This window comes from Crocuta crocuta, unplaced genomic scaffold (genome assembly GCF_008692635.1).
Source record: "Crocuta crocuta isolate KB4526 unplaced genomic scaffold, BGI_CrCroc_1.0 scaffold277, whole genome shotgun sequence".
Lineage (NCBI taxonomy): Eukaryota > Metazoa > Chordata > Mammalia > Carnivora > Hyaenidae > Crocuta > Crocuta crocuta.
The window spans coordinates 883,920-904,367 of NW_027531912.1; the positions used below are offsets into that span (position 1 = coordinate 883,920).

A 20,448-nucleotide genomic window follows, 5' to 3' on the forward strand; every position below is an offset into this window, starting at 1 on the left:
TATATATATATATATATAAAAGTAAGAAAAGAAAAGGGTGTGTCCTTTTTCCTCACAGCTGAAAAGTATAATTATTATCTGATTATGAAGCTACAGTTGATAAAGTGAGTAACTGAAAACATGCACCCAAGTATCCATCCCATCTCCTATTCAGTGTAGTGAGTTGCATGAAAATGTGTAATCCTATTACTTTTAAAAACAAAACAAACAAACAAAAGCTCCAAAAAGTTTTTGTAGATGAATGTTGTTTATACAAAAGAGCACTGGAAGATACTGAGACTTCAGATACTGTTGTGCCCGGAGGCTATAATTCTGTTGGGTTGTCTTAACTGGTATTTTGTTGCCCAGGTAATAACTTGTTACCTGACAGCCTGGGATTCTAAAAGGCATAGATGCTTGGGTTAACTAGAGGAGGTTCGCTGGTCTCTCCCTTTCCCCCAACATGTGTGAAATAAAGCCAATGACATTATTTTTGCACTAAGACTTTGGAGTCTTTGATCACTTGAATTATCAACAGTCCAGGTGACTCTCTTCCCTCGCTAGTACCCTTGTCCCCTGTGTGTCTCCTTCACCGTCCTTATCACGTCACCATTTGTTCTTATTTTTCTGTCCCTCTGCCTAGACGGAAAGCTCCCCAAGGGCAGGGATAGTGTCTAGACTCTTGGCTGCCACAGTCCCAGTGTCTAGCACAGTGCCTGGTACTTGCTGGCACTCAACAATTAGTTGTTGAAAGTTAATACATGAGTGAATGGATGGATGAGTGGACTAAAGGATGGACATGATTACAAGAATTAGGAGACACAGGGAAAACCGAATCTTTCCTCAGGAAGCTTTCATTCTATTTACTGTCAAATAAAAAAAGAAAAGAGGTGTGTGTTCACATAGCCTCACATTATAAAGTAACTGAATAAATACTCAAAATGGGCCCTAGGGGAGTGCACCAAACACAGAGGGGTCTTAATGGTCCTGATTATACAACTGGATCAACAGCAAGTAATTTCATATAAATTTTGTTTCAGTTTTTCTCACTCTAAATTTGGCACTGAAGTTTTCCAATCTACTCCATCAGGTTTTTTAAATTTCATACAGGGAGTACATAATGGGTCATTTTCATGGTACTAATACAGCCTAGCATTATCCTGAGAGAATGTCTGGCAAAAAGGGTATTTGCTCCAAATAGCAGAGCTCTTTAGAGCCAACAAGGATAAGACCTTGAATAAGAATGTTTCTGCTACATTGGTTCTGTGCTTACCGTTTGTTAACTTGCTCCACAGCAATGTGGAGGCGTTTTGCAATATCTTCCACTGTCTCACTGTTGGCTGAAATAATACCCACACTTTTGGCAATAGCTTTGGCTGTGATTGGATGATCACCTGTAACCATAATAACCTAAAACACAATGAGAAAGGCATGTGAATAATGAGAAACTCAGATGGTGAGACTAGGGAAAGTTCAACATCACCCATTCTACCATGACTTGGTAGAATGTGATTAGTGATTATTGTGGTTTGCCCTTATGGCTAGTTCTTGTTCTTCAGATCAAAGACAAAACTGTCTGAAGAACACACTGATCTCTTGGATCTATCCTTGCTTCTGATCTTCTTACATTTCCTCGTCTGACATTAGAGGAAGACCTTTATTTACTTTATTTGTGAAATAGTTACTTTATTTGTGAAAGGGCTGGTGGATATCTACCTGAGACGGCCTCATGTTGCTTCAACACTCCTGTTATTAACATGGCAATGGAATTAACATTTGGTTTCTGATACCATGAAGGCAAATGGATTTTGGAGGCTAAACCTACAGATTAAGTAATAAAACCTTTTATGGTCTATCATAGTATAGGGCAAGAAAGATATAGGCAATTCATGGCTTTCTCACTGCAGTTACTATTGTGGTTCCACATACACACAATCATTTTATCTTTATTGGACAGTGACTAGAATCTTAGTAGAGTGACAGTAGAGACAAAAAGGGGGTGGGGATATTTACCTGAGACTTGAACACTGACTACCTCCTATGACAAACACTCTTAGAGAAGTATGCAACACGAAGGGAGGACTTCTTAAGTCAGGACAGTAACTCCCACCTTGATCCCTGCACTCCGGCATTTGGTGACTGCATCAGGAACAGTTGACCGGGGGGGATCGATCATTGATAAGAGCCCCACAAAGCACAAGTTGGACGTGGGAAAGTTCATGGCGTCCACATCAAATGAATAAGATTCTGGAAACTCGTCTGCTGGCAGATAGAGATGACAGAAACCTGGAATGCACATGAATTTGAGAGTCAGTGAAATTAGGATAAGAAACAATAAAAGAAAAGGAAGAACATTTTCATACACTTTTACTATTTTACTAATACTTGAGTGGATACCAGAATTGTTTCATTCTTTCAATTCTATAACTCATGCTGTAATTAGGAAGGACGTATTTCATTCAAAAGTAATTTACTGCGTGCCCACTGGATTCTCTGTTAGGTTCTAGGGATAAAGAAACCAAGAGGGTCAGCCTCTGCTTGTGAAGATACCTCAGTTTAGTGTGGAGACAGAGACATAAGAGATAAAGCATAAAACAGTAGAGTGAGTGTTACAGAGTAGAGTCACCTGTGGAATCCGGAAAGCCTTCCCCAAGTAGGTGACAAGTGAGCTGATTCCTGAAAGAGGAGTTAGATGTTTTCCAGGGAGAGAAGGGAGATTTGGGGACAAGAAGGCCATTTTAGGCAGAGAAACAGCATGTGCCACCGCACAAACTGGGGAAAGAACCTGGGGTGTCAGGAGAATGGTATGAAGCTCCATCTCTAATCAAGGTGAGTGTGAGAGAAAGGCCATTCGGAATGGAGACCCTTTTGTTACTTAGAAGGCATCTGCCTCTCATGAGTTGAAGCAGAAAAGATTCCTGTGTCTGGTGGGACGTCCAAGGTCGTGTGACTTTCTCATCAGCTTTTACACCAAATGTATTTTCAGCATGCCCCCTTGCCTTACACGTTTTAGTAAAGCACAGAATTTGAGAGGTCAAACACAAGGTTCCTAGAGTGACTCTGGTCAGATAGGTATCAAACTGGCATTGAAAACACTACCTGGTGCTGTGGGTTATTTAAGGCATGCTTAAAGCATTATTATCTCATTTAATTACTTCATTTGCTTTACAAGCTCAAATATCCTTTAGAAACACACATTCCACAGATTCCATCTCTATTGGCAAGAAATTTTATGATGTTCAATGAGCCTTATCATCAACCGTGAACTTCTGTTACCTTAAATTCATATTCTGTAGTGTACAGGTGACATTCCGTCAACCCAGGATTCTCATGAAGAACGTACCCTACTATGCCACTTAAGTTACCACCATTAGGCTCCTGCCCCAGTGGCTGTTATGTCTGTGGTTCCTTCCGCCTCTAACATCCCCTGCCTCTGTAACTGGCAGTATTTTCTCCCTAATAAGCAAGTGAGACACTTCAACATTATTTTAAACTTAATTTTCTCCACTAACTCGTTGCGAAGTCTCTTGTGTCTGACCCTCCTGAACATTCCTATTGCCTCGGATCAAATTCCCGCCCTCTTTCACCTGAATGAGGGAGAAACCTCCTCCTGAGCAACCTCTCTTCTCCCTGCTGCTGCCAAGGATTATCCTCTAGAAAACACTGTAATTCTGATCAGTTCACTTGCTGCAAAGCGTTTAGTGGCTCTCCCTGGCTGTGAAATGAAAGCCCAGTTCCTCACCCACGTAAGGCACTCTGTATCATGCCCTCCAATCAGTCTTTCCAGCCCATGTCCTGGGACTATGTCATCTCACTCACCTGCGACGATCAACACACTGGCTCATGCACAACACGTGTACAGACGCATCCATTTTAACTGCGCTTTCGCCTCTGTTGTTCCCTCTCCTGTGACTTTTCGCCACCTCCCTTCAAATACTGTCACGCAAGGCTGAGTTTAAAATGCAACTCCTTCCATAAAATCTTCCCAGATTTCCCTTATCCGGAAGCAACCTCACCCCCCTCAGTACTATCATACAGTATTCTCATACATGTTTGTTTGCCATGTTCTTTCTATGGTTCATGTAGGTGCCACAGCTACTCTGCTGGACAATAAGCCTGTCTCCTCCTGTGCCCTGACCTGGCATAGAGCCTCACACCCAACAGTGACGGACAAGGGTTCTGCTCCCAAGAGCTCACCTAGCACACGCTCCCCCAGACCTCCCAGCTCCATGTACGCGGTGTGGAAGGCCTCAGCTGTGCTCTCGTCCAGAGGCTGCTCCTGGCCATTGACCATGATGGTGCTGCACTTCTCTAAGATCCTCTCAGGGGCTCCTTTCATCACCATGAGGAAGCGCTTGTCATTGGGGTCATCTGTCTTGTGTATGGAGAGCTGGGAAGGAAGGAATTGAGCATATCAGGTACAGCCTGCCATTGAATAATGATGCTATCTTTACTAATAAGGGCCTGGAGTGGGCAGATCTCTTAAGTAGCAACATGACAAGAAGATTAAAGACATCCTTTCTCTCACTGGGTACTTATCCTTGACAAAAAAAGGAGTATTCGCTATAGGTATGTTCTACCCTTTTTAAATTTTGTGGTCAAATAATACACAGAGATCTAGACTTGGTCCCAGCTCAGAGGGGCACCCTGAGTTTGAATCCACACTAAATGGAGCTGGTCTTTCAAAAAGAAACTGGGTGTTTTAGGCAGGCCAGATGTCGCTGTTAGCCCATGAAGTCTCTGTCTTGAACCAGATCTCCTGGGATGTCTGTGGGGGTCAGAGGACCTTGGCCACCTTGTCCCACCCCCTGTCTCTACCTCCTTATTGTGAGCAGCAGCCTTTCATACCCAAGCTATTCTGAGCTCAGGCAGGGGTACGGGGAGTGGGAATTCCTTCATCTCCAAACCAATCCAGTTTTACTGCCTGGACATGAAGGATGATGCTAGGGGTGGAGGAAGTGGGCACTCTCACAGGCTTTCAGGAGGTAAGTAGTAGGTACCACAATTTTAACATCAACATCCTCTCACCTACTCATTCTACTTCCAGATTCATCCTAATAAGATCATCAGAAGAAATCTAAAAAAACTTATAAACGATCATAAAATGGCTAAGTCTTATGTAAGCTGTTAATATAAAGCAAGTACTCTTCTAAACTTTTGAAAGGAAACTCAGTAAGCTGGAGTGTTTGAAAGAGAATAAGTAAGTTACTAAAAAAAATCTGCCATTTTGGGTCTAATCATTAATTCTAAATCAGTAGTTCTTAGCCTTCTGCATATCAGAGAGGGGCACAATAAAAAAAGAAAGTAGAGGGGCGCCTGTGTGGCTCAGTCGGTTAAGCGTCCGACTATGGCTCAGGTCACAGTCTCACAGTTCATGGGTTCAAGCCCCGTGTCGGGCTCTGTGCTGACAGCTCAGAAGCCTGGAGCCTGTGCTCAGATTCTGTGTCTCCCTCTCTCTCTGACCCTCCCCTGCTCACGCTGTCTCTCTCTCTTTCTGAAATAAATAAAACATTAAAAAAAAAAAAAGAAAGAAAGTAGAGGGCAAATATAAGGTTGTTTTTATAATGAGCAAGTAAACATATTAAAAAAACCAACTAACCAAAACCAAACCCAAAGCCAAACTAAAACCTCCCATTTATTACCACTATCATTTTCTGAAAGATAGGGTATTTTAACACTTAAAAAGTAGGAATAAGAGGGGTATGAGGTGGCTCAGCCGGTTAAGCAGAGACTCTTTTTTTTTTTTAATGTTTTATTTATTTCTAGGGGAGAGAGAGAGAGAGAGACAGCGTGAGCAGGGGAGGGTCAGAGAGAGAGGGAGTCACAGACTAAAACATGCTCCAGGCTCTGAGCTGGCAGTCAGCACAGAGCCCGACGTGGGGCTCGAACCCACGAACCGCGAGATCATGACCTAAGCGAAAGTCGGACGCTTAACCGACTAAGCCACCCAGGCGCCCCAAGCAGAGACTCTTGATTTCAGTTCAGGTCATGATATCACGGTTTGTGAGATGAAGCCCTGAGCAGGCTCAGTGCTGAGAGCCAGAACCTGCTTGAGATTCCCTCTCTCTCTCTCTCTCTCTCCCCCCCACCCCCACTCACACATGCTCTTTCTCTCAAAATCAATAAATAAACTTTGAAAACAAAAGTGGTAATAATAAACAATTTTGTAGTGTGTACTGTTCTAAGTGCTTCACAAATTGACTCATTTAATTCTCAAAACTACCCTAAGGCTGTGGGCACGATAATTACCACCTTTTACAAGGGAGGAAACTGAGGTGCAGAGAGGTTAAGTGGCATGTGCAAGGTCACACCCTAATAGGCGGTTGAACTGGGATTTGAATTCAGGCTACTAGAGTCCCTGCCTTAATCAGGTAGCATATAAAGGATAATCTTTTAAATTAAATACATTCATCTTTATATAAAACTTTATAAAATATTGTTGTAATTTTCACCAGTTTGCCATAAACCATTGGAAATATTTTTATGGACCAGTCTCGATTTGGGAAATTGCTATTTTAAATCAATAAGACATAAATATTCTACTTTATTTCCTTTGGTTGAATGATACCCCAGATACCTTTCCACGGTCATGACATCTAAGGCTCTTTGCTTGGGGTTGAGTGTTGCTCACGTGTAGATATCAAATGGCACTAACAGCACCCAAAGAGGTTCTTTGACCTCTTCTTCGGGAGTCCACATAGGACCTCCTTTCTACTTCCAACTCTGGGTAGTTCCCCCACTTTCTCCCTCAACATTTAGTACATGAGGCCTCATGGAACCTGTTTTTTCTCATTTCTTACATGGTTAGGGAAGTCTTTACTGGAGTAGATGGGAGCCCCGGTACGATTCTGAGTCTTGCTCCTGAATTAGAAGACATTCAATCTACTCCTTAAGAGCATGAACTCCCTTGGGTCTGTCTGAATCCTGGCTCTGGCCCTTACTAGCTGTGTGATAATGCTCTGTATCTCAGTTTCCTCATTCCCTACCTTATAGAGTTATGTGATTCAATGCATGTAGAAATTAGTATATAATACCTATCATTACTATTGTTATTTTAGGATTGTTACTCATTCTATTTTCAATGTTCTGAGTAAGAGATCTAACTTCCTGGCTTTAGTATTTTACTTCATATATTTTTTAGTGATCTATTTGGCTAACTACAATTCTTCATTGGCTTGTTATTCACAAAGAGGTTTGCAACACAGTTATTTCCCAATTGTAAATGCTATCCAAACAAAATGTGTAGGTAAATACCAGAAACGTTTACACTGACATGGTTATCTTATTTATATACTTTCCTGTTATACAAAGACCAAGTCATGATGCCCTGCTCTCAGCTTTGGAGTCTATGGGAAGTCCCACTTGCAGCAGTAACTGGGCTACATATTGTCATTTGCCCCACCATGAGGATGATGGAGCTAGTTGGTTATTGGCCAGCCTAGAATGAGGGAACACAGCTAGGAAAGGATGGCCATTTTCTTCCTGAGCAATGGGTAGAAAGGAGATCCCTGTCAACTGCTTATGGGGCAGAATTAGAATCAACATGGCTGGTAATAGTCATCTGAGAAGACTGTTCATTGGTCTTCACAAAAGGCAAGGCTTACTCACATGGCCCGAACTAAACTGTTCTGCCTTTGTGTTGTGGTAGAAAAAACATGGCCTTGGGAGTTTAAGAGCTGTGTGAAAATTGGCTGTGCCACTCAAATGCTTGGGTAACTCTGCAAGCATTGACATATTTTCTTTTTCTTTTCTTTCTTTGTTTTTTTCTTCCTTCCTTCCTCTTTCTTTCTTTTTCTTTCTTTCTTTTTCTTTCTTTCCTTTGTTTGCTCATTCTTCCTACATCAACATTTTCTAAGTGCCTGTTTTCTCACCTAGAAATGGAGATTAATTAGTCCTACTTCAGGTTTATTGTGAGGATTAACTGAGAATGTATGTAAAGTGCTGGACATAAACTAAGGGCGCAGTAAATTTTACTTATCGCCATTCCCTCACCTTTCATTTATCCTTTGGGATGTGGCTTTTGCCCCTCACTTGTGCAAAAGTTACCTGGTGGGGGTAGGGGTGGGCCAGATGGAAGTGTGTGTGTGTGTGTGTGTGTGTGTGTGTGTATAACATAAATCATTCACAGGAACAGCCAGGCCTTGACAAGATCTCCACTTTTCTGTCTTCTCTACCTACTTTCCAGTAAAGGAAAGAGGCTGGCAAGGGAAACCTGTTCTGGGCTTACTGGATGCCCAAGCCCTGCATCCCTGAGGACTATTTTTGAATTCAAATATCATCCACAATATATACTAACCAAAAGATACTTACAGGTAGAAATGCCATTCTAGTAATAACAAAGATTCAGTTGTGAGGAAAAACTCACCTGAAATTTGTTGGTTGAGTTAAAAGGGATTTCAGCTACTTTGTGGTTTCTTTTTCTAATTTCCATCACATCACCCAAAATGACCTCTGAGAACTTCAAAAGAGCAGTTTCTGAGGCATCTCCAACAACAACTCTCTGAGAATTAAGAGATAACAAATATTTGTAGCACACAATTTGGTTCTTTTGTGATTACATTTCATGAGCCAGCATAGAGCCTAGTTAAGCTTTCCATCTAACAAATGATTACACCACAATTAGCCGTGGAAAAAGTGTTAAACTGAATGGTGCTGCCTACTGGCATTAGGGGAGTTCAAAACAGAGCAAGAAAGACTTGGAGAAGGGATAAACTGGAATCATGGGGGCTAATTAAGAGGTTGGTATAATTAATTAAATGCAAGGTACTAGTGACAATAGAAATGTAAAATTATAGATATTTTTGAAGCAAGAATAATAGGCCTTGGTGATTCACTAGATATTAGGAACGAAGAAAGTTAAAGATGACTTCCAAAAGTTTTGACCTGAATGACAAGTAAAATAGTTATGTCATAGGAAAATAGGAAATTTGGGACAAGACTGTGATTTAGAGTCAGGTTGGGCACATGTGGAAGGTAACAAGTATAATTTGTTGAGAGTCTAACATGGCAAAACTTCTGAATGGAAACACACAGCTAACTGGAAGTCCATGGAGTTTGGGTGAGAAATCAGAATTGGAGATGAGGATTGGAAAGATACGGACAGAGAAGTGATTGGCCAAGATGAGAATTGATGAGCTGTCTGGTGGAGAAAGAAAACCAACCAAATAAAAAGCATAAGAAAAAACAAAAGTCAATGAAGGAAACAGATGGCAAACAAACAAGTCAGATCAACTCACTGAGAGGGAAAAGCAGAAGGGGAGAGGAGAGAGGGGGAAGGGAAGGAAGGAGGGGGAGAGAGAAGCTCGTTTTGTATTTTCCAACATTCAGGGCCCCTGAGAACCCCATCTTCTGCCAAGAGGAATATGTTCTAAGGTCAGTCCTTCTATTTCCATCCAATTATCCTCTAAACTTCAGTGAATGGTATTTATATAATAAATAAACTTTAATTATATCTACTTAAAGATGGTACCTTAAAGGCACATTCGTTTTCAGGAATGAGACAGAATTTTCAAAAGACCAAATCAATGTTCTGAGGATGTTGAGACATTGCTGTGATTTCTCAAAGCTACTTAGAGTGAAGAAATTTTTCTACAGGTCTTGTGAGTCAGACTTGGTCTTACTAGTACAAACTTTACACGGTTGGAGAGATTTAAATCAAGCACCAAATCAGAATGGAGAAAGTGACTTCAAACTGGCTGTGATTTAAGACTGAGTGATGTTGAAGCTTTACCTTCATGATGGGAACATTTTCCTGTCCCGGTCTGAACTCAGCTCTGTTACACAATGTTATTATCTTTGATAAGGAGGCCCAGGTTCCAGAGCTTTGATCAAAGACTTGGTCTAGAAAACAAAACAGTGGATACTGTGGGTGCTAGGCCTGGTATCCATGCTATTCAAACAATTCTCCGAGACTGCAACCACATTCCATTTGGCCTCCTCTGCTCAAGTCCACAGCTTCAGGCCACACCGAATGTTCCAGAAGACTTACTTGAATGGTCTTCACTGGTGTCAGCTATGAAGATCTGATTGTCGAACCACAGATGGGCCACGGTCATCCTGTTCTGGGTCAGAGTCCCAGTCTTGTCTGAGCAAATGATAGAGGTGGAGCCAAGGGTCTCCACTGCCTCCAGGTTCTTCACCAGGCAGTTCTTCTTGGCCATCCGTTTAGCTGTCAGTGACAGAGTCACCTGAACGAGAGAGAAAGAGAGAGAGAGAGAGAGAGAAGCTTTGAGAAAAATCATCATTTTGAACTTAGGCTCTATAACATGGAAGCAGCTGGAGCTGAACTAATTTCAGAACAGAGGTATAGTTACAGATGCAGCAAAGCTGACCCAGTAGCTGATAAACCACATAAAGACCTATATGCCACAATCCTTTTATTAAACCTAGGAGGTAAACAATGTGCCTAAATTCCTCAGTTATAGAAATTGGCAGGGATTCTTTTTTCTTTTTAAGAAATGTGAAAATGTAGAGAGAAGGCACCAGGCTTCCTGAAAATCTGTAAGCGGTAGTTTGAGTTTGTCTTCTCTAGATCTTAAGGAGAAAGATAATATACGCAATTTGCAGATAGATCACCTGAAAAGGAAAACATAAAGTTTTCTAGGACACTGCATTCAAATGTTAACAATATCACAATTCCTTTTGTCTCTCTAAGAAACAGTCTATTCAGAATGTCCCATGGTGTCTCGGACAGGGAGGGAGTGTGGCTCTGCAGATGGAGGAGACTCGCAGAGCATGGTGGGTGCTCACACAGCACAGCAGGATGCTATGTGTCAACAGGGTCAGGGGACAGGCCGCCTCGCAGCATGGACTCACAGTGACAGTGGCCAGGAGACCCTCGGGCACATTGGCCACAATGATGCCAATGAGGAAGATGATGGAGTCCAGGACGTGATACTTCAGGGACACTGCGATGATGAAGAAAAGGATGCCAATGGAGATGGCCACTCCTCCCACAATATGAACAAAGTGCTCGATCTCAATGGCAATGGGTGTCTTCTCATCTCCAACTCCTGAAGCCAGGGAGGCAATCTGACCAATGACGGTGCGGTCGCCCGTGTTGATGACCATGCCACTCGCTGTGCCTACAGGTGAGGTAGACATTTTATTCTAGGGTCCTCAGCATGAGGGGACTGCGGCCTGCTCACAGTCCTCTCTCTGCTGGCTTACACGATCAGTCAGCACACGACATTACAAAGTTCTCTGAGCTTTTCAGCTCCTTGTTTTCTCTTGGAAAAGCTTTGTAGCAAGAGGTGGTAAAGGGACAAAAGCATAAAACCCAAGGGGGAAAAGTGATATGGGTGGGGCATGTGGTCCTGAGAGCCGGATGGACTTACCCTCCAGGCAGGTTGTAGAATAGAAGCCGATGTTCTTTGTTTCCAGGGCGTTGTCATGGGTAAACTCGGAGGAGCGGGCCTGGGGCTCAGATTCCCCAGTGAGAGATGAATTATCTACCTAGAAGAAATTTTGAAAAAAGTTCAAGACGAGGCATCCTCTTCCTGGCCCAGTTACACTGAGAGCTGGAAAGACAGCAGAATGGTAGCTAGTTGTGAGTGTGATCGTCGGGGGGCCCTGTGATGCTTACCTTACAGCCCTGAACAGACAACAACCTGATGTCTGCAGGGATCCGGTCTCCTCCCTTAATTTCCACTATGTCCCCCACCACTAGTTGCTCTGCAGGGACTGTCTTCTTCTCTGAATCTCGAATGACAAGAGCTTGCTGCAAAAGAAAACAGTGGCAGAGGACCCAGGTCCTGGCATGACGCCAATTGTCCTCCATCTGCACCTTCCCGCATCTCAGGAACCGAGCGAGGTCCTACAACCACAGCTCTCGGAATGGCAAAAATGAAACAAAAGGCTTGTACTTGGGGGAACGAATATACGAAGATCTCTATTTTCTTGAGGAGGAACTCTTAGAGATGTTCTCGGAACCAGGATATGCTGCTGTGGGCAGATATAACCAAGTGACAGCCCTGGGCATGACAGAAAGAGGGACAATTAAGATTGAGTGATCTTGGCTGGGATGTGCAGGGAGGGCCCTGAAGGCTGAGTCAAAGGTTTAACAATCTTGCTCAGGTGAGGAAAACTTTAATGGCGGGGGAGGCAGATCTCCCACTTCTTAGACGATTCCATCCAGAACGCTCTCCAGCTGGCAGTTCTGTGGGCCAGGGCAGCGTGGCTTTCCCACTGCGTGGGCAGGGTGTGTGGTCTCCCTAGAGGACACCAACATGGGCTCCTGTGGGAATAGAGGAGCAGCGGGCCTCCCTCGCTGAGAGCAGTTTGGGGCAGTGTGCAGGGAGGCTCCGGAGGGTGCAGAAATGGTTACAGCTGAAGAATCGCAGGCTGACCTCTTTGGCTACGAGGGAACACTCCTGAACGTCTGCAGCTCGCTCTTGCAAGCCCCTGAATTACTTTTGTTTGAACAGTCCACCAAAGCTCATGAGCAGTAACAGGAGATGTCACGTGATGACTTCGACTAAGCATTTTCCTGTGTCCTACTTCCCTGATCATCTAAAACTCTGTCGGAAGTGGGGCGTCAGAGGGATTGCTGAAGATTTCTCAGACAGCAAACGGTGGAGCACAGGCTCTCTGTCTGAGGCCCTACGCTCCTCCTCACTGATGCTTCCTCATCTGGGGTGATGCGGAGACCAGAGAAGGATGGCTGCTACCCACCTGCGGGATCATCTTGTTGAAGGTGGCCATGATGTTGGTGCTCTTTGCCTCTTGGTAGTAAGCGAAGACCCCCGTTAAAATAACAACCAAGGCAAGCACGCAGCCCAAGTACACCTGGGAAAGGAGGGGAAGCATCGATCAGCACAGGCATCAGGAGTGAGTCAGGCCCTGGGGCGAGAGCTCTCCATGGGAGAGCAGTAGTATTCTGGTGGCATTTTTAGGCCACACGATTTATCCACTTAACGTGCACAACTCAGTGATTTTTAATGAATTTACACAGTTTTGCAACAATCCCCACAATCCAGTTTTAGAACATTTCCATGACCCCAACATGACTACCAGTACCCACTGGCAGTCATTGCCCACTCCCACCCCCGCCCTGGCAACCACTGATCTGCTTTCTGTCTCTAGGATGCACCTGTTCTAGACGTTTCAGATCAACAGAATTTTTTGGTTTTGGTACTCAGCTATCAGTAGGCGTAGATGTTCCCCATGTTAAAGGGAGACAGTTAGCTATGAGGAGAGAGAACCCCAAAATATTTCATATGGATATAATATTTTTTCCCTTAGACACTTATAGAGCCCCCCTCTCTTTAAAATTCATGCTCATGCTGCCCCTGAGACATCAGAAAGCCAGCTACAATTCTATTTTATAGCTGGTAAAATTCTCGATTTTCCCAAACTTGCACGGTGAGTGATCAGTATAGACTCCTGATTCCAGGCCACTGCTCTGCCTACTAACGGCCTTTCTTTATGACTGTTTTCCCATTACTAGCTTAGCAAACCCTGGAAGGAGACCCCCTTACGTTGTCTAGGGATGAGGACTTATTCATGGAGTACTGGATCCCATATGCAATCCAGCACAGGATGGCTCCTACCCACAGAAGGATGGAGAACCCCCCCACCATCTGCTTGAGAAACTTGATGATCTCCGGTGTTTCTTTGGGAGGGGTGAGGGCATTGGGACCATTCTGAGCCAGGAGCGCAGCAGCCTGGGTGCTGGAAAGACCCTGAGAAAGCCAAGCAAAAACAAATAGGAATTAGACATTTATCTTCCCTGAGGTTGGACATCGTTTTTTTCTGCAGGTTGTGGGTAACAGTTACCATGAGCAAGGAGGACCTGGGAAAAGTAGATGCTGCCTCATCTACCCCAACCCTCACCTTATTAAAAAGAATATCTGATGTTAATGCTATCAGCCAGGCAATGTGCCTATATGTTGCTCATATACTTTTCCAAATAACCCTCTGAAGAAGGTACTATTATTATCCTCATTTTACAGATGTGGAATTTAGGGCACATGGAGGTTAAATCATCCAGCTGGTAAATGGTACCACTAGACTGAACCAGGCAGCTAGAGCCACTACATGCTCTGCTAAGGCATTTTAGTTTCTTGGAGAAACTTGGAGAAATAGGCGTAACTTGGCTAAGAAGTAACCTGAAATATAAAAGCTAATCACCAGGGTTAAGGGCAATGTAGTAACTATCCAGAAAATATTCTCTATTGCGATCATTATTCATCCTGAAGTCTGGTGTCTTTCTGCTTTTCTATATATAGATTCACCCCAAGTTCTAAGTTCTCGTGCATCTTAAGTATTATAAGTCCTACCGACCTCTGAGGCCCACATGAGTGGTCACTTCTTGCCAGAAGCCCTTCCTGGTAAGCGTGTCATCCGCCATCCACAGGCAAACAGAGGCCCCTCCACCATCTTGAAATCCTATGCTGCGATTCATAAGGCTTTTTTCCCCACAAACTATCCTCTGTGGAGAAAGTCTTGTCATCACTTTTTCTCCCTCATACATTGTAAGCTACTTAAAGGATAGTTTAAGGACTATCCTTACTCATTTTTGTGTCTTTTATAGGCTGTACTGTTTCTTCTGTAATAGAGGCTCATGTATTTGCTGAATAACTGGATTTGGAGTCACCAACTTATAGTATAATTCAAATAAAATTTATCACCTTCTCCTTCTTACTGCCTTCTCTAATCTCTTGGCTCCCAGCCCCCCACCGTGGCCCTGTCCACCACCTGACCAAATCTCCCCCTCGCCTGCTTCTTTACCTTGGTAACCGGGATCAGGGATTTGTTCCAAAACTCCAGCAAATCTCTCCCCTACCTTTCCCATCTTACTGCTGCTGCCCTGTTTTGGTTCCTCATTTATATTCCTGAGTGACTATCTCATTCTTCTAGACCCTTCCATCTCCCACTTAAAAAAAAAAAAAATCTATCTACCTACCTACCTGCCTACTGATATCTATATATATCTTCCACCAGAATTGCTTCTCTCTCTCTCTTCCTCTCCTACCAGAACCTACATACCTATCTATATCTGTATATATCTTCTACCAGAATTGCCTTTTGAAAACCAATCTGATTCTTTTTTTTTTTTTTTTTTTTTTGAAAACCAATCTTATTCAAATCCCTTCTCTGTTTAGGAATTGTGTATAACTACAACTAATATAGTCCTTATTCCTTAGCTTAAGATGCAAGGGTTTGCTAGTTTCATCCAAATTACCTCTCCCCAGCCTTATTTTCTATCCCTCTTCTCCCCTTTCCACACACATTAGCTCCCAGAAACCCCAGACTGCTTTCCAAACACACTCTGTCCTCTCCAGCCTCCCGGGTCCTCTGCTAACTGAAACCTGAATCCTGCTATGTCCTGATTTACACCCGGTGCCATCCAGGGAGGCTGCTTCCTCTGGTAAGAATCGGTTACTCAGCACACTGTTTAAACCTATCTTTGCTGTCTAAGTTGAACAGACCGGGTGGTGTATACTCCCCTACACACCTGCATCCCTCGCTGGACTGCTTAGTCCTTGAGACCAGGGATCACCTGTCCCTCTGCCCTTCTCACTGCTCATCCTGTGTGTTGCACATAGTAGGTATTTTGGTTGACTTGAACAGATATTTCCAAATCTCCTGATGTCAGGACACCAAAACTTTTTAAATTTAATTTGAATTTTAAGCAGTCCTTCTGTGATGGGGGAATTTGTTAGACGCCTTGGAGCATACTGGTGTGTGCTCTTCTCAGAGGAAGAGGCAGACAAGCAGGGCTCTAGGACTGCCGCTCTGGATGCTTGCTTCTTAACACTGGTTTTCCCCATTCTTTGATAAGACTGTTAGATTTCCTGGACATGGGGATTAAAAGTAACCTCTGCCCTCTGACCATGACCATCAAGGAGTGTCTGAGTCTTTGTGGGGATACTGCAGCTTTCCTGCAGTTATAATCAGAAGAACTGTGTATAGCCAGGCATCCAACTCAGAAGAGGGGCTTGGGGACACCTGGGTGGCTTAGTCGGTTAAGCGTCCGATTTTGCTTAGGTCACGATCTCGCGGTTCGTGGGTTCGAGCCCCGCGTCGGGCTCTGTGCTGACTGCCAGCTCAGAGCCTGGAGCCTGTTTCAGAGTCTGTGACTCCCTCTCTCTCTGGCCCTCCCCTGCTCACGCTGTCTCTCTCTCTCTCTCCTAGAAATAAATAAAACATTAAAAAAAAAAAAAGAAGAAGAAGTGGGGCTTGACTTGGGGCGTTGGTTCAGACCCGCCAGCTCTTCAGGTTCACCAGCCCTCTCTCACATGCTGGGTGTGTGGGTGAATGACATTCTCAAAGTTGTTGCCTCGTCCTAAAGATGCCATCTACTTTTCCACACACCCTAAGCACACAGCTTTGTACAGTCCTTTGCATAGTCCTGGGGCTTTTGTGATCCCCAGTTCCCTGATGACTTACTGTTATGATGTTTGTACTGTATTTCTCTTCCAGCTCCTTAATGCTGAGTTTGTGGTCATCCTGAAGTCCATGAAAAGAAGAGGAGAGTGCATTAGATAATTCCAAAATACACAAACCCTAAATTAAGTTTTGACCAGCCCCTGAGAACTGAGAGTAGCACTGAAGGGGAGCCAGGGAGTCATGGAGAGAAGGAAAAAACCCTCCGTGCCAGGTGATATTGCAGTGAGGGAAGAGGGAGTCTCGCTGCAGGAAAGGCTTGCTCGTCTGATTCACTGGCCAGGGGGTTGTCTGGCCATCTCTCGAGTTCAGCCTTAATTCGCCATTCACCACATAATCACGGTCTTCAGTTTTTATGAACAAAGCAATGTATTTCACCTCAATCTGTTCTACAGCACACGCACATTCTAGCACACCGGTCTGTTGTCCAGGTACTAGTGATCTGAATACTTAGTTCAGACCTGAGTTCTGCGATTAGCTGAGGGTGAACAGCAATACCAAACCAGACCCACCTGATACATTCTGACAACTCATTACCCATGTAGCCCTCATTGGGCAGGTAGTCGCTGTAGAAAGAGGCAAGACTTTCCTTAATCAAATACTTGAGACTCAGGGAGTTCACTTGTTAGAGAAGCCCTGAGACTTACAACCCACCAAATAAATATCAGTATGGTCCATACTTGCTAATTTTGTTACAGAATCATTAGACTAAAGCAGAGTTCTCAACCTTGGCGTTATGGACATTTGGGCCAATAATTCTTTGTTGGGGGAGGGGGCTTGCACCTACTATACGCCACCTACTACCAACCTCCCTGGAGTTATGGTAACCCAAAAATGTCTCCAGGCCTTACTAAATGGCCCCTGGGGAGCAAATTCCTCCTCTCCCTTCCCTTGAGAACCACTGGGCTACAGCATTAGAAGCTTCCTTCTGTCTCAGAAAACCCAGGGTTAACTAACTCTCCTTCACCCCACCTAGAAAATCCAGCACTCAGCATTCTTTAAGCTCTGATCATCTGAAACAAAGATTTATACTATGATGGGTACAAGAACCACCCCTTTTCTTAAGTATATGCGAAAAAGTTACATGTTTTAAGAGATTAAATTTTTCCAATTACAACATTTGTTTGCCCTTTACTCAGCCAGATTCTGCTTTACTCATCCAGTCATTGTACCAATATTAATAATTGAAAAAGATTGCTGGGGATTGAAAGGATTAAGACACAGTTCTGTGCACAGTGTACTAAGTTCTGGGCAGACAGAAGTAAGAGGTGATTAGAATCATTGTTCGCATGGATGGAACTCAGACTTTAACGGGCCTATACTGTTACCACCGAATACCTTTCCTCTTTAGCCCTGGCTTTGGGGATGAGAGCATGGGGGAGGGGCAGGAGGCGGGGTGGGTGCCTCTGGCGCACTCTGTTGGCCAGCAATAGAATAGCTCAGGGCATCATCCTGTGGCTCAAGCTTGGGTCATTTCATTCATCAGCCTGTTTATTCAGAAGCCAGGGATACTTTAATTCTTGTCAAAGTTCCAATGTGCCAGGGGTGCCTGGGTGGCTCAGTCAGTTAAGCATCCAACTTCGGCTCAGGTCATGATCTTACAGCTCGTGGGTTCGAGCCCCGCATCAGGCTCTGTACTGACAGCCAGCTCAGAGCCTGGAGCCTGTTTCAGATTCTGTATCTCCCTCTCTCTGACCCTATTTCAGATTCTGTATCTCCCTCTCTCTGATCCTCCCCTGCTCTCTCTCTGCTCTCTCTCTCTCAGAAATAAATAAGACATTTTACAAAAGTTCCAATGTGCCAGAGGGTATCCAAGTACACTGTCACAAATGAAATTATAGAATTCTTGTGAAAGTGTTGGGAAAGAAAAAGGAAAGAAAGATGTTCCTCTCTCGCACACGATGCTCAGAGAAGGGAGATTATCTTCACAGTAAACAGGCATAACGGATATATGTTCATGTTGTAAGTAGCAATTTCAAGGAAACTAGATTTGCTTCAATCCTAAATGCTAGAGATACACAGATGATAATAATCTATTGTCTGGTGCTGTGCTAAGTCTGTCTCCTCCTGTTTTTCATTTAACCCTCTTAATAACTTCAACAGGTAGGCACCATTTTTAATTCCTGTTTTTCAAAATAGGAAATGAATGTCAATCAAACTGGGATCTGAATTCAGGTCAGTCCAGTATCAGGGCTGTGTTCTTAACTATCTGTCAGAACATACACAGGCAAATGGTGTACTGCTGAATGTTCAACAAGCTCTCCAGGAAAAATAAAGTAAAAGCTCTGATTTGTAGCATTTACCAATTTCTCACCATAGCCAAATTTCAAGCTGTTAACCCAATGTCAATCAACTTGCCAAATTCCTGAATATTTAACAACTGGCTCTCTAGTCCACTTGAACTTGCACCGCTGCTATCTGCTCTGACGATAACAGAGTTTTAAAGTCTGCAGTGAACTGCAGGACAATCTAGCAAACTTGGGGCTTGGTCTACAAGTTTCCCCCCTGACGTCCCTAAGATGTAGCCTGTCACATTTCAGTTCTGAGGCAGATCTTTCCCATGGTGTCCAGCTTTAGTAATTCCAAAGTTCTTCCTTAAAAGGAATACCAGGCTTCCATAAATGACGAAATGACTAATTATAAATGATACTTTAAACTACAAATTGCATCCGTTACACAATATTCTCACTTTTTTCTCAGTTGCCCCCTCACCCATGCAGATTGCTTCTTTCCCACTTTACATGAAGAAAATGGAGCTTCACTGAAGCTAGGAAGTTTGCTCCCAGTTATCCATCAGTGAGGTGGAACTTAACTGAGTCGAAGGTTCTCTGAATCCAAGCCCAATATTCTTAGCAGTGAAATTATTCCTTCTCAGGGGCATACAGAGCCAGAAACCTGGCAAGGTTTGGTGGTTTGGGTTTTTCCCCTGCATGGTTCCAGCTCCAATCGTTTTACCTTCCCGGCTAAAACCCAGCAATTGGTCACCTACGTCTCACTGAAGCAGCCGCGAAGGAGCGCCGTCCGGGCTGTACCTGTGGGGACTGGAATCGGAGGCTCTTCCCTCAGAGCGCCTACACCCAGAAGGTAGCGACCTTCCGGCGGCCTGACCCCTGGGGAGATATTATCACACCGTTTATTTTAAACAAGGAAACAAATCTCATGGGGCGGGGGGATTTTCAACTCCTTGAGACTGATCTTTCTTTCCCAAGAGGCCGGTTATAGGGGCGCGTTCCCAGAGGGAAGGGCAACGCTCAGCAGACCCACTTGGCTGAAGGACCCAATCAACTGACCAGATCCAGTTCTTTCTTAAGCTCCTCTTTCTGGTGATTCTTTCTGGGTTCGAAGCGGTTCTTCAGGCCTCTGTACTTCTCCTTGCCATCCGCCTTGTCTGTTTGGGCAATGTCTTTCGTTCCACTGAGCTCCACAGAGTAAATTTCTAGCGTTTTCTGAAAGAAAAGCAGAGGTGCAATATTGGTCCAAGAGGGGTTTTCTGAAGAGGCGTGGAGCCCTGCTCCCGATGGGCCGGGATCTCCAGGGAAGGGGGCCTCCCTCCGACCTTTCACGCTCTCCTCCGGCGAGACTGTGGAGAGGTTCTGTGTCCCCCACCTTCAAACAGCAGTGCCTGGACCCCTCTCTGTCCTTCCCTCTCCTGCAGTGTAGGGGGAAGGCGGGTGACCCAGCCCCGCCAGCATCTCCGGGGGTCACCCCTCCTGGGGCGGGAAGGTGGGAGGTTACTGCCCCCCAACTGGAGACATGACCCCTCCAGAGAAGCCCCAGGGGCGCCCTGGGATCTTGCTCCCCAAAGGACACACCGGGCGCCTGCCCCGTTTCCTGGGAGCGGCGTGGCCACCGCACTCACGGACCGCGGTCCCGGGCAGGGCAGGCTGGACGCCCGGCCCGCGCCACCTTCCGGATCGGAACCGGCCTCCCCCGAGCGTCTGGATGTGGGTCTTCCTCGCGGCCAGCCCGGGAGGGGCGAGGCCGGAAGGGAGGCTAATACAGCCCAGACCCCCCGCCCGCCCTTTCCCTCGCCTTCCACGGGTCGGCAGCGGTCCCGGGCGGGCGCGGGGGCCGCGGGCA

At 44.7% G+C, this 20,448-nt stretch overlaps 1 protein-coding gene across 1 annotated transcript in view; it reads right to left on the minus strand.

Moving 5' to 3' along the window:
* Positions 1-20,448, minus strand: part of ATP12A (ATPase H+/K+ transporting non-gastric alpha2 subunit) — a 98,290-nt gene that overhangs the window by 5,826 nt on the left and 72,016 nt on the right. The window contains exons 3-15 of the mRNA XM_077774699.1: positions 19,659-19,814; positions 16,372-16,431; positions 13,458-13,661; positions 12,652-12,765; positions 11,564-11,698; positions 11,316-11,433; positions 10,795-11,063; positions 9,968-10,166; positions 9,710-9,819; positions 8,345-8,479; positions 4,177-4,369; positions 2,090-2,265; positions 1,253-1,389 (exon numbers count right to left, since the gene is read on the minus strand). Coding sequence (XP_077630825.1) covers positions 1,253-1,389; positions 2,090-2,265; positions 4,177-4,369; positions 8,345-8,479; positions 9,710-9,819; positions 9,968-10,166; positions 10,795-11,063; positions 11,316-11,433; positions 11,564-11,698; positions 12,652-12,765; positions 13,458-13,661; positions 16,372-16,431; positions 19,659-19,814 — 2,006 coding nt within the window. The remainder of the gene's footprint in view (positions 1-1,252; positions 1,390-2,089; positions 2,266-4,176; positions 4,370-8,344; positions 8,480-9,709; positions 9,820-9,967; positions 10,167-10,794; positions 11,064-11,315; positions 11,434-11,563; positions 11,699-12,651; positions 12,766-13,457; positions 13,662-16,371; positions 16,432-19,658; positions 19,815-20,448) is intronic.